Raw genomic sequence first — 17,169 nt, forward strand, 5'->3', positions numbered from 1 at the left:
TTTAGAGTATTATTTGCTACAAAATTTTAGGTAACTCACTTGCCTCACCACCAAAGCCGCCACTGAGAATATGTAAGATTAAGTTAAAGCACTGCGTGATTAAAACCAAAAAAATGCAGAAATAATAACTCAGAAACATAACTATAATTATTTTTGTTTAGTTCACTATTTTTATAGATTAAATAAAATAATTTATAATCATCTTCATTAGAATAAAATATTAATACTTTGCAATATCTATAAAGATTTGGTCTTAGTCTATAGTTTATATGTTTCAATACTACGTTAATATGTCAAACACCTAAGATAGAAAAATAGATCGTATAATATCACAAGGAGTTCTTATAAAAAAAAACCATAGACTTATCATATTATAATATTCGTCATCTGTGGCATACGACAATCGACGACATTCGTCGAAGACGATTAACAATTCTATAATAGTCGTTAAACAACAGTCTTCAGTACATGACAAGTACTCTCCTTTTTATTTCGTGCTGTTTATTTTCATAAAATATCTTTATACTCCCTTTTAGAATCATGATGAAGATCGTATGAACAAAATTTGGAGTTTCTTCGGCGGCGGTGCACCACTCGGTAAACACTGTAGATTGGTACAACTCGGTTTCCCGGGAAGAGTCGACGCTTAAGTAAGTTTTTTTTTATTATTCTTTTTTGGGATTAAAATTATTTTTTAAACTTAAAATAAAATATATTAATTTATGTGAACAATCCGCGCTAGTCGGACGATGTAGTTGATGTAGACGCATATTTTATTCTCCAGGGTCCAATGAAAAAATAGTACACAATGCCTACTTATTTTACTCATTAGTTATAGTAGACAAAAATTGTGAAAAATAACAACCGTGTATTATTTGTATTATTCGCATTATATTATATTAGAATAGTAGTAGAATAGTACACCTTAGATCCTGGACGTGGACGTAGCGAAAAATGTATAATGATTTTACAATTATGTAGTTTACTTTTTGTTTGTCATAAATTCTTGTAGCAAATATGGATCAATTTGGTACTTTGGGTGGTAAATAGTAATAAAATAAAACAAAAAATTTCAGATCTTGCCATAATATCGGAAAAACAAAAAAACTGAAATAATTACGCTATATCCTTATATAATGTCAACCCGGAAAACGATTGGCAGTATCATTAGGAAGCTGATGAATAACAAAAAAAAGTGTCGCAGGGCTGTGTTTGTTTAATACTATAATTTTTTGAACAGTAGTACAGTATATTATGAATATTTACTTAAATAATATTTAATTTTTATGGTTTTTTTCAGATAATATACTGTACTACGGTTTTAGGTGTTCTTTTTATTTAAATAATACATTGAAAAATTACCAATTTTTTTTCTTATCACAAAGCAAGTATGTCTTTGTGTATATTTAAATTTATATTTTTTATAGTGATTGTGCTGTTTAACATTCTTATAAAAGAGAGTGAGGAATTAAAAAGGTGGCCACCGAACAGAAAGTTAAACTGCAATATACTATAACCTTTTTATTTCTTGTTTACATTTTTAACTGATAAATAATGAATATAAAATTTCAAATTAATTTAAATTCAAAACTAAAAGAACACCAACATATATTTCTTAAACATTGAAATTTTACTATAAGTTTAAATTACATTTAATCTGCATATTATTTGAAGTTTTATAGGAACGGAACATTTAACTGGATCATGGACGACTATCCACCGACGAAGAATTTATCATAGAGCTGATGAAAAATGTGTCGGCACTCGGCTTCGTTTCAATACGGAGGACGTCTAGCAGCAGCAAAAAGATATTCATCTGACGATAATCAACTGCCCAAAGGAATTGTTGGTAACATATTATAATTTTTAGAATCGTAGTAGGTATAGTATACTTTATATAAATATATATTATTTATTAGTGAAGCAGAATTTGTCATTGAGCTGATGGAAAATGTGTCGGCACTCGGCTGTATTTCAACACGGAGGACGTCTAGCAGCAGCAAAAAGATATTCAACTGACGATAATCAACTGTCGAAAGGATTTGTTGGTAATATATTATAAATTTTAGAATCGTAGTAGGTATAGTATACTTTATATAAATATATATTATTTATTAGTGAAGCAGAATTTGTCATTGAGCTGATGGAAAATGTGTCGGCACTCGGCTGTATTTCAACACGGAGGACGTCTGGCAGCAGCAAAAAGAAATTCAACTGACGATAATCAACTGTCGAAAGGATTTGTTGGTAATATATTACAATTTTTAGAATCGTAATAGGTATAGTATATTTTATATAAATATATAATATTTATTAGTGAAGAAGAATTTGTCATTTTGCTGATGGGAAATGTGTCGGCACTCAGCTGTATTTCAACAAGGAGGACGTCTAGCAGCAGCAAAAAGAAATTCAACTGATGATCAACTGCCCAAAGGATTTGTTGGTAATATATAATAATTTTTAGAACCGTAGTAGGTATAGTATATTTTATATAAATATATAATATTTATTAGTGAAGAAGAATTTGTCATTTTGCTGATGGAAAATGTGTCGGCACTCGGCTTCGTTTCAACCAGGAAGAAGATTGGCAGCATCAATAGACGTTCATCTTAATGTCAACTGTTGAAAGGATTTGTTTGCATTATAATATAAGTTTAAAATACATTTAATCTGCATATTATTTGAAGTTTTATAGGAACGGAACATTTAACTGGATTATGGACGATTATCCACCGACGAAGAATTTGTCATAGAGCTGATGGAAAATATGTCGGCACTCGGCTTCGTTTCAACACGGAGGACGTCTAGCAGCAGCAAAAAGAAATTCAACTGATGATCAACTGACCAAAGGATTTGTTGGTAACATATTATAATTTTTATAATCGTAGTAGGTATAGTATACTTTATATAAATATATATTATTTATTAGTGAAGAAGAATTTGTCATTTTGCTGATGTGAAATGTGTCGGCACTCGGCTGTATTTCAACACGGAGGACGTCTAGCAGCAGCAAAAAGAAATTCAATTGACGATAATCAACTGTCGAAAGGATTTGTTGGTAATATATTATAATTTTTAGAATCGTAGTAGGTATAGTATATTTTATATAAATATATAATATTTATTAGTGAAGAAGAATTTGTCGTTGAGCTAATGGGAAATGTGTCGGCACTCGGCTGTATTTCAACACGGAAGTAGGCTGGCAGCAGCAAAAAGAAATTCAACTGATGATCAACTGACAACTGCCCAAAGGATTTGTTGGTAACATATTATAATTTTTAGAATCGTAGTAGGTATAGTATACTTTATATAAATATATATTATTTATTAGTGAAGCAGAATTTGTCATTGAGCTGATGGAAAATGTGTCGGCACTCGGCTGTATTTCAACACGGAGGACGTCTGGCAGCAGCAAAAAGAAATTCAACTGACGATAATCAACTGTCGAAAGGATTTGTTGGTAATATATTACAATTTTTAGAATCGTAGTAGGTATAGTATATTTTATATAAATATATAATATTTATTAGTGAAGAAGAATTTGTCATTTTGCTGATGGGAAATGTGTCGGCACTCAGCTGTATTTCAACAAGGAGGACGTCTAGCAGCAGCAAAAAGAAATTCAACTGATGATCAACTGCCCAAAGGATTTGTTGGTAATATATAATAATTTTTAGAACCGTAGTAGGTATAGTATACTTTATATAAATATATATTATTTATTAGTGAAGCAGAATTTGTCATTGAGCTGATGGAAAATGTGTCGGCACTCGGCTGTATTTCAACACGGAGGACGTCTGGCAGCAGCAAAAAGAAATTCAACTGACGATAATCAACTGTCGAAAGGATTTGTTGGTAATATATTACAATTTTTAGAATCGTAGTAGGTATAGTATATTTTATATAAATATATAATATTTATTAGTGAAGAAGAATTTGTCATTTTGCTGATGGGAAATGTGTCGGCACTCAGCTGTATTTCAACAAGGAGGACGTCTAGCAGCAGCAAAAAGAAATTCAACTGATGATCAACTGCCCAAAGGATTTGTTGGTAATATATAATAATTTTTAGAACCGTAGTAGGTATAGTATATTTTATATAAATATATATTATTTATTAGTGAAGAAGAATTTGTCATTGAGCTGTTGGAAAATGTGTCGGCACTCGGCTGTATTTCAACACTGAGGACTTCTGGCAGCAGCAAAAAGAAATTCAACTGATAATCAACTGTCAAAAGTATTTGTTTGTAATATATTATAACTTTTAGAACCATATTAGGTACAGTATACTATATATAATTATATAATATTTATTAGTGAAGAAGAATTTGTCACAAAGCTGATGGGAAAAGTGTCGGCACTCGGCTTCGTTTCAACCCGGAGGAAGATTGGCAGCATTATAGTATAAGTTTTCCCCTTACGCATTAGCGCTCATCTCTCATCCACTCATCCAACACATTGACTATCGCCGGCCGGCAACACACACATATTATACACATTACCCGTTTTATATTATATAATATTATTAATATCTACAAATAGTTTAAGTTATTGTATATTTTTTTTTATTATTTGAATGCATTCATATGATCTCTGGCGTATTTAGGAATTTTATGATAAGGGCAACACATATTTTGCCGCCTCCCCCCTATTAAAAAATTTCTATGCCGCGCAATGGTGAAACTGTTAATACCATAGAATACCATGTTATATAAATACTATAGTATTTTATACCTCTGTGGCACACATTTGTTGTGAAAAATATTAATGATTGACGTCACTGCGCCAGTACTCATAAAGTACGAAATAAAAATTTGCCGTTCTGGACAACTGGACCCAAAGCCCCTACCAAATACGCCCCTGCATATAATGCGTTCTCGCTTACGATGTGGATTAGGCCTACTGGGGACACCACAATAAAAAAACGCGCCTTGTGTAATACCTCATAAAGTTATTAAACAATACGGACAATGTTATTGTACGTCGTTTAATAATAAAGGTGGTGTGGAAAATTACCTAACACTGTTATTCTTATCTTATAGTTACCTTGCATACATTTTTTTTTATTAAATGCCAATTAAATAATTATTTATATCAAGAAACGAGAAATATTAACGTTTTATTAAGTATTTCAATAAAATAATATTTAATATTTAAAAAATATTCTTTGACTTGTTAAAAAAGACTCCAAGTGGCAAGTATAGTTATTATATTAGTTCTTGTTTTACAAATACACTAACAAAAGCGGGTCAAGTTTAATATTGCCAGAAATATTGTGTGTATCTATTACTTTACTTAAAACATTGAATTTACACATATTTTTATTTACTTATTATTGTAATTATTAGGTTAATGGTTAGGTTTTAATGTACTTACCTATTATAATAAATAGGTATTTGAGAAAGTTCTTTTAAAAATTATGTATAAGCTCTACATTAACATAATCGATAATTCATATATCGTGTACCTATATTAGAATATAATGAAATGTTACTACTCATTTAAAACATCGAATCTAATATCATAATTAATGGAATTAGAGATTTTACTATCGCTATGTAACTTACTTATACTTCATACTATTTCATAATATTTTTAAAATTTAAATTGTTATTTAAGTATTTTTTTTAGACAAGTTTTTTAAATTACCGCCGATTTCTGGGTACCTAAATGATGTGGGAGATTATAGTTAATATGGAATCTAAATTGTCTTTGAGGTTCTAAATGTCCAAAGGGATCCAGTTGACGTACGTGTATCTACTTGTCGCGGGATCTAGGTGGTACGTAACCCTGTGTACCTGTGTGACGTACCTAATTTTGGATAAACCAAATAATTATGAATAGCAGTTTGAAAATTCTGTTTGAAAATATTTTTTTCAAGGTTGGCCACTCTACTGAGGTTTATCAAATAAAACAAAGTAAATGATAACGTTCTGCTTTTAGTAAATAATAAATAAAATAAAATCGATAAATTTCGTTTTTATTTGAATGATAATTTTATTCCTTGTTATTTTTTGACGAACTTAATATTTATTTATTATTTATTGTCATTTTTTTTTTGAATGACTAATTTGTAATTCATTTAAAGTCAAAACTTTTTAATCAATTATTGCATTATTTTTTTATTAAGTATATTTTAATTGTATTATACTAATGTGTAATAATTAATAAATGGAAAACGCTAAGGGTCCAACATCAACACATACAAAACCTCCAGAGAACCGAAATGATAATAAGGAAAACAAATTGCATTCATTGAAAGAAGTTCCAAAAAGAGGATTTGTTCAAATTAAAGAATCATTTAGAACATTGAAAAATGTTAATAGACAGCCAGTTATTGTTAAAGGTATAAACATTTTAATATAATATTCTTAGGTATACTGCCCATTTACTAACTCTTTGTATGTAACAATAAATCTATTTTTTTTAAACTATTTTAAAATAATATTTTTAATTGTTTGAAACATTTTTCATCTCCATTTACATAATAGCAACAGATTACCATGCATCCTATATTTGTACAGTATATACAATATAAAGAAAATAATGTTATGTATATTTAATTTAAATTTATTTTAGCTTATCAGTAATCATAGGCAAATACATATTTCATGTTTTGTTTGTATATCGATTTACTTATTAAAGACCTTTACCTTTTGTCTGGCTCGGACCAGACATCTTCGCTTTATACTACTACTAATTTATAAAATAATATATTTTTATTAATTTATTACTTGATATTTGACACTTAAAATCTACCAACTCTATCATTGTAGTTATAGATAATATTATATTTATGGTTTATGATAGTATTTAAACAAATACAAACAAATTAATTACTTTTTTTTTATTAAATTTAAATTTTTTATTTTACTATATAATCTTTATAATTTTATATTATATTTATATTTATACCTGGTATTCAGATTTATATAAAATCATTTACACTTAATTCACTAAAGTTAAAATTATTCCAGATTGGAATAAAATAATTATAATGATATTTTTTTCTTATTTTTAAACAAGCAAGTTTAAAATTAGGTAACACAATAAAATAATATTATTAAATAATACCATAATAACACACATATTTTATTTTGTTGTAAAATTTAAAAAAAGCTTTTGTATTTTTCATTACTATTCTATTAAATAACCAAATAAATAAATAATTTAATAAATTAAATAAGTTTTTAAGGTTTATTGTTTTTTTTTTTTTAATTTATTAGTCTTATGAATAGGTATGAAAATATTCTGAATAAAGGAATAGGGGAAAATGTAATATGCTTTTAAAACTAAATTATTTAGTAAATAATAGGCAATTTATTACACTGATTTATTGATATTAATTGGATCAAGTTCAAAAATACAACTGTCTAATCATGCCATATTATAATGCAAGGTTTAAATTTTACAATGATTTATGTAGGTATAATAAAATTTATATACTTACTTATTTTTGTTATATAAACTATAAACATAAAATAACTTTTACCTCTATTTTATTGATTTTATTATCAGAATAAAATAAAAAATATATTAATTTTGTTTTTATTTATCTAGACAATGAATACAAAAAATAAATAATAAATAAGTAGTATCAAAATCCATGTATTTTAAATTCCGACCTAACTCATCAAAACGTTTCCATCTATTATTCACGATTGATTTTCTTCAAGAGACTTTTCTTATGATACACCAATTTAAAATCGAATACGCCTATTTTAGTTTTGTCGTAAATAATTAATCATAAAATTTGTACTAACAAGTTAAAATATCGATTAGGGGTGCTGATGGTAGGCTACGAAAGGAATGGAAAAGCCAAAAGGCGTTTGACGTGTGTTGCGTTATGTATATAATACCTACAATATTAAATCCATTCGTCATCTATTAAAAACAGAATACGAATGATTCACGAGTTGAATTTTAACAATTTATATTGACGAAGCGTTATATGTACGTTTTCGTATTATTTATGTATATACTTCACTATTTATAGGTTATCGGCTGTATACGAAGTAAATAAATTAATAAATTGTGCATTTGTGCTCGACCGAATAACAATAATACGATTGAAATCGAACCTGGGTGATATCGTGCGTGCTCGTGTTTCGCACATTATCAATTTCGGCGATTTCACCTGCAAAGAGACGCGCGCGAAAAATAATTTTTTTTTTTTTTTACAAAATTCTTTGTCGTGTGTGACAGTCGTCGACGTAGGGGTTAAACATAAAAAATTTTTAATGCTACACTTTGATGTCTGTCGTTTGAACATGATTTATAAAAATATACCCTTACCGGGCTTGCGTGTAGCGAAACTTTTTCGCCATGTTGCCGTACAGACTGAGTAATATTGATTAATTTTGCCACTGGGTGGATGGCTCGTCAACCCCCTCCCCTATTAGCAGCCGTACGTGAGTTTGCCCGCAGCCGGAAACGCTTCTGTGAGCGTTTACGATAGGAAAAAATTCGCGGACCTCTGTCCGACAATGTACGAAATGTGTACCGCACTACGTTCAACAAACAGAGACATCGCACGACACTCGTAATTTTTATTCGGAAAAATGCAAACCCTGACTCTTAGGCGGAAAACTAGTCCGTTTAAATGTAAGTTTCCCATCATTGTTTTCGTCGTGTTAGTAATCATGTCGTTTAATTTCACTCGATTTTTATCGTACAAACAGAGTTAATGGATATTATATATTTCGTTAAGACGGAAGAACTCGGTTTCAAATCTCGTTCAATAATATATGTTATTATCTTTTAATAATAAGATAATAATAATAATAATTTTTTATAGCAGATAAAGGTGGTGCTATACGATTTATGGGTGATGGAGTTAGTTTCAAAGCCAAGCTTATTGGCATATTGGAAGTCAGTGAGGCTCGAGGGGATAGAATGTGCCAAGAAGCGTTGTTTGACTTGAAGATGGCGATAAGGGCCGCCGGAGAGCACAAGCAACGCATTACCATAAATGTAGCAATTGATGGACTTAAATTGAGGGATGAAAAGACTGGGGTATGAGAAAATTATGCAATTACTTAGAATACTTAGAATGTGTTTAAATATTTATAAAATTACAGGATTGTTTATATCATCATCCTATACATAAGATATCATTCATAGCACAAGACATGGTAGATTCAAGAGCATTTGGATACATATTCGGTTCTCCTGATACCGGTCATAGATTTTTTGGTATAAAAACAGATAAAGCAGCAAGTCAGGTAAAGTCAAAACATATTTTGTTTAATTTATTTATTTTAAGCATGTTTTATTTTCAGGTTGTAATTACTATGAGAGATCTTTTTCAAACAGTTTTTGAGTTAAAAAAACAAGAAATAGAAATGACTAGGCAACAACAAATTATGAAAGGCAGTGGACTTTATCTAGAAGCTCTTGCAAGTACAGCATCAAAAGTTGATCATGTTAGTCCTTATGTATTTATTTAACCTGCTATTAGTCATAGATATTTATTTATATTTTTATTCATTAATTGTTTATTGTTATTGTACTATAGGCTAGCTGTAATGATGATGGCTCTAAAAGATTCAATCGTGATTTGTCAAGTATGGACAAATCTGAGTTTAAAAACACAACCCCAAATGCTAATGATCTTTTGAACTTGGAACTTGAACTGAATAATTTACAACAAGGTTTGTCACAAATGGAAAGTATTACCCCACCATCAGCTGATCCTTTTGGAGATTCTTTTACTGTTATTCCAACTGTTGCATTAACAAAATTACCACCGCCGCCAAGTTCTGGAGATCGAAGAACACGTAATAGTTCAGCTCCTTCAAGTTCAGGACAGCCTGAAAAACATTGGTTTGACAAAGAAACTGAAAGTATTTTCAGTATGACAAATCCTAGTGAAGTTCGTCAATCCCTCCAAGCATCTGATTTTAAGGTAAGTTATTATTTTATATTTCTAAAGAATTGATTCATTTAAAAAATATATAGGTACTTTCCTTTATTATATCAAATGTTTTAGTTTACACATGTATTTTCTCTATTTTATACAGTTTGTTAGTAACAATTTTGTAATCAACTGAGTTACTAGTATGTTTTGTTGCCCATTACACTATATAAAGTGTATCATTCTGCCATCAAGCAATCTTGAGTTGTACTTATATATTTTTACATGCCAGTACAAAACTTTTAAATAAAAGTAGTTATCATCTATAACAACAACCAAGGGACCATTAAAAATACATCAATATTTCCAAATTTTATTTATTTATTTTATATAATCAATTAATTAATAAATTTAAACATACTTATTGTTTAGATAATTATTATATTTGTTTTATCTTTGACAGAAAAATGTTTTCTTTTATTCATTTTAATGAAACATGTTATACTTTAACCACAGTACGGGACCGACAATACTAAAATATTATTACAAACATACTCACATAATTCTATAATGTAGCTAGTCATACTATTTTAAAAATGCACAGAAGTAGATGTATAATTACACCGATAAGATTGCATGCTAGGAGCCACAGGTTTCCGACTCTTGTTATAGATGATACTGTTTGTAAATAATTATAATAAATTGTTTTACATTTATGTAATATAATTTTTTAATATTCCATACTTATATGCAAATAAATTTAAAATAACATAATATCCTAAAGCTATTTATTTGAGTTATCGATATATTTGTTAGATACAATAGAAAAAAATGTTATTTACCAGATAAACAATTTAACCACTCTGTATTTAAGCTTTTATTTGTTTGCTTTCAAACCAATAAAATAATGTACATAATATATGTATTTTATAATTTTTTGTTAGGTATTATTTTCATAGTTTTATAATTTTTATTTTAATAAAAATATGTAATTCCAGTTAATTATTAATGGATAATCAACTTAAATTTTAAAACCACATAACTATGTTTGTATACAGACATAGTTTTATATTTATATATTTAGTTTAGTTCATATTAAAATTTTAGAAAAGTTAATAAGTTACTAGGTTGTGTATTATAATTTTCTTAGATTATTTATATTAAATAATATATATTTCTTTTTATTAATTTAAAATGATTTTGTTATTATTGTAATCTGTATAATACTAAAATGTTGATTAGGTTATATTTTGTATTATCTATTAATTAATAGGGAAAATACAGTAAACTAATATTTATTAATGAAAAAAAAAACAGGTATAGAATTTGATTGTAATGTATTATTATTTATCTTAAATTAATTCTAATTATGAAATTTTCAATATTTTATTTTATTTTTAGGTCATTGAATCAACTAACCGTACAAGTCCAACAATTAAGTGCGATGCATTTGATGTTTTTACTGAACTAGATCCATTAGGAACTGGTCGTAGTAAACCTTATGTAGACAAGAAAGATTTCTTTCAAGAGCTCAAAAATCCTCCAAAGAAAATATTAAATCAACTTGCTGCGTACGAAAATGAAAAAATTTCAGAGCAACAATCTCAAAGTTTACCAACTAAAACTGTAAGTGATTCATTTTCTTCTGATCTGTCGTTTAACGATACCAGTGGACGTATGGAAGATCCTTTTAAAAATGATAATTTTAATAAATCTCATTCGAATTCTGTTGAAATGGAGTTTGCTGATTTTTCTTCATTTGAATCTTTGAAACCAGTTTCGCCACAATTGCAACACAAATCTCCATTATTAAAAAGTGATAGTTCATCATCACAAAATTCTGCTCAAGGATTATTGAAGGTATCCCTTCCATCAGAAACACAAAAGCCATATAATATATCTACATCACCCAAGTATAATTTAATGTCTAAAAATAGAACAAAAATAAAAATGAGAAAATCTCCAAGTCCAGATTATTATAGAAATGACGACCCAACTTCACCTGATGATGATTATGCTATTATGAAATTAATGACATTGCCTCAACGAATAGACATTGCTCCTGAACCTCCACCAAGACCTTCATCTTCATTGGAGCCTCCGCCTTTGCCACCTAAAAAACAACAAATACCTTCTAAAACCGTTAAACCAATACGTACACGTAATTGTCATTATGACTATATAGAAAATTATGTTAGTTCCTACAATTTACCAACTACACAACTAGAAAATGAAGCCCCACCATTACCATTACCATCTAGAAAACCAAAAAATGACATTAAGAAAAAGAAAGAAGAAGTTGATTCTGAATATTATTTAGTACCTGTTTCTGTAAGAAAAACTAGCAGTGAATTAAAGTCAAATATATCTACTTCACTTGATATTACATTAAGTCAATTAACAAAAACAGGGTTTAGTGATTTAGCAGATACATTAAGAATATCTCCCACTTCTTTATCCAAGATGACTTTAAAAGAGTTGACTTTACGTTTGTCCAAGTTAACAGTAAATAGCAATGAAGAAACACAAACTATTCCTAAAAAGACTGAAGAAGATAAGAAAGAACCAGAAAAATCTTTGTATGATAAATATGCAGTATTTAGAGAATTATTGGATGAGGAAAAAACTAGTGAGACTGTAGTTACAGAAAATGATAAATATGCAGCCCTCAGAGATATTCCAATAAAAGAACCTATGCACGAAGAAGAATCATCAGAAAACTTTCCAATTGAAGAAATTGTTAAATCAAATCAAAACAATAATATTTCAGAACAAAGTGAGGTTGAATTAAATAATGAACAAGTATTTGAACCAGAAGATGAAAAAATTATTGATGAAGTGGTTGAAACTAAAGAAAATGTAGAAGTTGACGAAGATGATGAAGATGATGATGTACAAGGAGATGAAGATGATGATGAAGAAGATGAATACGAAGAAGAAAACTGTGCCGTTAAAAACGAGGATTTAAAAGGAGCAGTTGAATGTGAAGTTTCAAAAGAAGAAGTTACTACTGCAATTATAAACCCTGAATCAATTGAAAATAACACATGTCAAAAATTGTTTGATAACGCTCAATGTTGGGCAACTTTTGATGCTGAACCAGAAGCAATTAAAAATCCAAATTCTCCTTGGGCTGCAGATGATCGAGAAGCACCAACTACTAAACCTAAAGTTAATTTGAAAAAAGTACCTTCTAATCGTAGTAAGTGTTCATCTAGCTGGGATGATTGTGAAGAATCTGAAGATAATTGGGATACTGCAAAAAGAAGTTTAGAAAGTTCAATTGAAGATTTCCCTCGAACCGTAAATGGTTGGAGTGATGGAGAATCTATGTATGAGGATGAACCTTATTATGAAAGAAAACCTAATCGTAGAAGTAACCGTAAAATATCACCTCGGCGTCGTGAACCATCTCCGTGGGATGAAGGGACTAGATATAATGATGAATGGGAGTCACCATATATGATTCCACACTGGAGAGTTCCACATATGGATGACGAACGGAGAAGGTCATCAAAAGATGATAAAAGGCGTGTCTATGCTCGACCTGACATTGAAAGAAGAGTTCAAAAACTACCATCTACTCCGAACTGGGAAGATGAAAAATACCAAAGGTTAATGTACGAAAGGCGAAGAAGATATCTTGAAGAACAATACAATTGGGATCGATTTGGCCCTCCAATTCCAAAAGGTTTCAAAAATTATTCTAGGCCTCCTATTGATAATAGCGATGATGATGATGTAAAAATGCGATATAGATTACCCAAAAAAAATCGTTATGTGTCTTCAACAACACCTAGAAAGCCTAGGAGATCCTATCATCGTCGAAGTGATGGGAGTGACGAAGACCACAACATTCCACCTAGAAAGCCATATAGTCAAGAAGAATTGGATTTAAGTGAATCTGAATTAGAACAAAATTGGTCCAGAAGATCAAAAAATAAATGGTCTTTGAAACGTAATCAAACCTCTCCTTTTGATGATAATTTTACACCCGGTAGTCCTGATTCTTCCTTATTTACAAAAACTATGAGCACTTGTTCTGATTTAGGATATCTTACTAAGCCATCTCCGTCCACTAGTTCTAAGACAAATAGGAATATAAGAAAACCAAAACGTTCAGATAGTGGTCATAGGTCTATTGATTCAAACTCTAAAACCGAAGGAACAAAGCGTTCTCCATTTGAAGATGATTTTACACCAGAAAATGCTGCCAAAGGTAGTATGTCTAGTGAATTTAGTTTTAAAGACGATGACGTATTTGTTGCAAAAGATATAAAAATTTCACAAGAAGAAGTATCAAATTCGCCTAAAGAGATGAAAAAATCAGAGTCCATAAACATATTTTCCAGAAATACAGATCCATTTGAGGATGATGATTTTTTTAATCAGGAAGTATCTAGCAAACCAAATCTGGCATCTCTGGAAGAGGCTATTTCTGATCGTGAAGAAGACGAATGGAACAAACGGCCTGATCGAACAAAAAATGAATGAGGCTATCATTATGTGGTCCGGCCTAAAATAAAGGGGGCCACTAGTAAGTTCAGAAAAGTTTTTAAAAAAGTTAATAAATTTATGAACAAATTATTTTGATTAACTTTTTTTTAATCCAATACTGACACTGACAAACCAACTACTTTTTATTTTAAATTTTTAGTTACTACCTGCTGTAATAGATTTAATTTGTATTTAATAGGAAAAGAGTTTTAAGTTTTCATTTTTGAATAAACATGTTTTTTTTTTTATTCACACATTATAATATTATAGAACCAGTTTTAATTGTTGTCACCAGAATCTTTTATTTATTTATTCACAGAAACTGCTTTATTTGTTTCACCATCGTTGTTGGAATTGTAATCTCAATAAGTTTTTATACAGCAATATTGTTTTCAGATGTGTGTGCAATACTAATATTACTAATAATATTAACCATTATTATTTTATCATTATTATTATCGTACATTAATGGCAATATACTCTTGACATAGATTAATATTGTACATACATAAAATACTGTATTATGATATGTTTTTAATTGTTCTTCTGTATTATTTAGTTTTTGAGTTATCCTTATAATATTTCTGTTGAACTTTCTATGTATAATTTTGTTATAAGTATCTTTGTTATACGTTAAAGGTTAATTCATCTGTTAGCTATTTCCCTCCGTTCATCGAAAAAATTGTGTACTTAATCTATGTTCTTAGTATAATAATATGTATCGATGTTCCTTTAAAATAGTATTGTGTTTTGTGAATTTTTTTTTATCGCCATTTATAATCTTAGAAAAATGTTCACCAAGATTGTTTTTTAAAAAAAATCTATTAAAATAATTGTATAAAAAAAAATGTTAACAATAATATTATTATACATGGGTAATGTTAGCGGATTAATCTAACAAATGCATGGAAGATATTTTATTATTGTAGTGCCATATATAATTTTTGATAATGACAAAAAATTGATGACAGTTTTTTTTTCATTTTACAACAATTGGTTTTTAAATCCACTTACATTTTACACCCATAAAATTATTGAAAATGTATTGTACAACTAATGTTAAATTTGGAATACTGTAATATGTCTATATTCCAAAATATTGACTATTTAAACATAATCTACATAATACAAATCTGTTTTGTGTAGATCTGCATAGTTTTTTTTTCTACTTAATTGTTAACCAGTTATACCTTACCTATTTGATGTTTTAGTTTGTAAAATTAGTTGATTACATCACATTATTATGTTGAACAAATGTGTATAAATGTTTAGATACATTATGTTTTTGTCCAAAAATAATAATTTTCAATGTAAAATTATTGATGTTTACACGAAAATAAATGTTAATAGGCATAGGGTGCGCCATTTTACCACCATATATTTGTTAAATTTTGTATTTGTTTTTTTTTGTTTTAATTGTGTTTTCTTTTAATTCATATAGAATTTAAAGATTTTCAAGAGTGTAAAAAGTGGGAAAATACAATGTTTATAACCAGCTACAAGGTATGACATGAATTATTGGTAGTGAAGAATCCTTTTAATAATTGCTTTTTTTTATTAGCAAACTGTGCAAAATATAAACATTAGGTAATGCACTTCTTGATGAGAAACTACAATAAAAAAACCTGTCAGTCCTATTTTCATGTTTTTAGAAATAATGATTTATGTAAAAACATATATCCCCTAGTTTTATCAAACATGGTTATCAGGAAACCTGATACACAGATAATAATATATTATAAATGTTGGAAATAAAAGTGAAGTTTTAACAGTAGTGCATACTAGTAAACTAAATAAAATAAGGAAAACACTTTTAATGTTAGAGTACTTAATAGTCATTAATAATGATTAATGAACAATTAAATAATATAATTAAATCCAAGTTGTTAGTCATAGAACACAGAACTTAATAATATCATGTATGGTCTGTATTCTATTTAAATAAAGGAAATAAAACGTTATGTGCTCTTCGTTTGGGGCAAGAATGCAAGATTAAGATTTCAATCAATACATGGACACAACATGGTAGGCAATAGGTATGTTATTTACATGGTACTATGATAGATATCTGTTATAAAATATATATTATACAGTTTAAAAAAAATCTTATGAGGCTCCCTTTGATCTCCCTTCCCTCCTTGAGAGCGTCCTGATAATTATACATTCAGAACTGATCACTAATGTATCGCTGAATCGCTCAAAATATGAAATTTTACATTTTTTTATTAAATGATCGCAATACTGTAATTACAAGGTGCCGTAGATAGGCAACTTAACATATTGTTTTCACCTCAACACATTCTGATTATTATATTCTGTGACAATATTGTGTGGCTCTGGCACATTTTAATATTATTTTTTCGGTAGTACCACGGAACTTTATGAACTAAAAAAACGATAAATATTTGAATACGTTGGTATAAAGTATAAACTAAAAAAAAGTTAAAAGACTAAATTATATGTGGCGTAATAATGTTTTTTTTTTTTGGGGAACATTTTAGGTATGTGTCAGGAAATGACAGGAATGACATTATTGAAATTTTTAAATAATATAAACAATTATTAAATAAAAGTGTAGGTACTTACGTAATAGTAGTATGCCTTTTTTCGTTTAATAATTTTTATAGTTTATTCTGATTGTTTATATTCAATATTGTATTTTATATACCTAGTTATAGATTATATTATTTATTATTTTATATTTGGTACCTATTTAAATCGAATTGTATAAATAAAAAGTAAAAAAATTATACTTGAATAAGATTAAGGTAACAGAAAAGTCGTTACCTACATTGGCTATATATGTACTCCGGTAC

The 17,169-nt window shown here is 28.7% G+C and overlaps 1 protein-coding gene and 2 long non-coding RNA genes across 11 annotated transcripts; all 3 read left to right on the forward strand.

Moving 5' to 3' along the window:
* The first annotated feature begins 389 nt into the window (after positions 1–389).
* On the forward strand, positions 390–2,831 carry LOC132923323 (uncharacterized). 3 transcript variants are annotated; one of them, XR_009661154.1, is made up of 7 exons: positions 390–475; positions 537–650; positions 1,077–1,849; positions 1,920–2,048; positions 2,119–2,247; positions 2,318–2,443; positions 2,514–2,831. It is a non-coding gene; the product is annotated as an uncharacterized LOC132923323 (long non-coding RNA). The 3 variants fall into 3 exon arrangements; XR_009661153.1 differs by having other exon boundaries at positions 404–650; XR_009661155.1 differs by having other exon boundaries at positions 404–650; positions 1,675–1,849.
* Positions 2,832–2,976: 145 nt separating this feature from the next.
* LOC132923324 (uncharacterized) lies at positions 2,977–5,084 on the forward strand. Of its 4 annotated transcripts, none has more exons than XR_009661156.1 (6): positions 2,977–3,058; positions 3,332–3,460; positions 3,531–3,656; positions 3,727–3,855; positions 4,127–4,237; positions 4,318–5,084. It is a non-coding gene; the product is annotated as an uncharacterized LOC132923324 (long non-coding RNA). The 4 variants fall into 4 exon arrangements; XR_009661157.1 differs by lacking the exon at positions 2,977–3,058 and adding an exon at positions 3,226–3,261; XR_009661158.1 differs by lacking the exon at positions 3,531–3,656 and having other exon boundaries at positions 4,318–5,083.
* Positions 5,085–5,972: 888 nt separating this feature from the next.
* On the forward strand, positions 5,973–15,731 carry LOC132919958 (uncharacterized). 4 transcript variants are annotated; one of them, XM_060981918.1, is made up of 6 exons: positions 5,973–6,346; positions 8,798–9,015; positions 9,081–9,224; positions 9,282–9,425; positions 9,518–9,907; positions 11,258–15,731. In XM_060981918.1, exons 1-6 carry the CDS (start codon positions 6,172–6,174, stop codon positions 14,348–14,350), a joined length of 4,164 nt encoding a protein of 1,387 aa, XP_060837901.1. In that variant the 5' UTR covers positions 5,973–6,171; the 3' UTR covers positions 14,351–15,731. The 4 variants fall into 4 exon arrangements, with proteins under 4 accessions (XP_060837901.1, XP_060837902.1, XP_060837903.1 ...); XM_060981919.1 differs by having other exon boundaries at positions 8,801–9,015; XM_060981920.1 differs by lacking the exon at positions 5,973–6,346 and adding an exon at positions 8,376–8,604.
* Positions 15,732–17,169: the final 1,438 nt, after the last annotated feature.

The sequence above is a fragment of the Rhopalosiphum padi genome, chromosome 2 (assembly GCF_020882245.1).
Source record: "Rhopalosiphum padi isolate XX-2018 chromosome 2, ASM2088224v1, whole genome shotgun sequence".
NCBI lineage: Eukaryota > Metazoa > Arthropoda > Insecta > Hemiptera > Aphididae > Rhopalosiphum > Rhopalosiphum padi.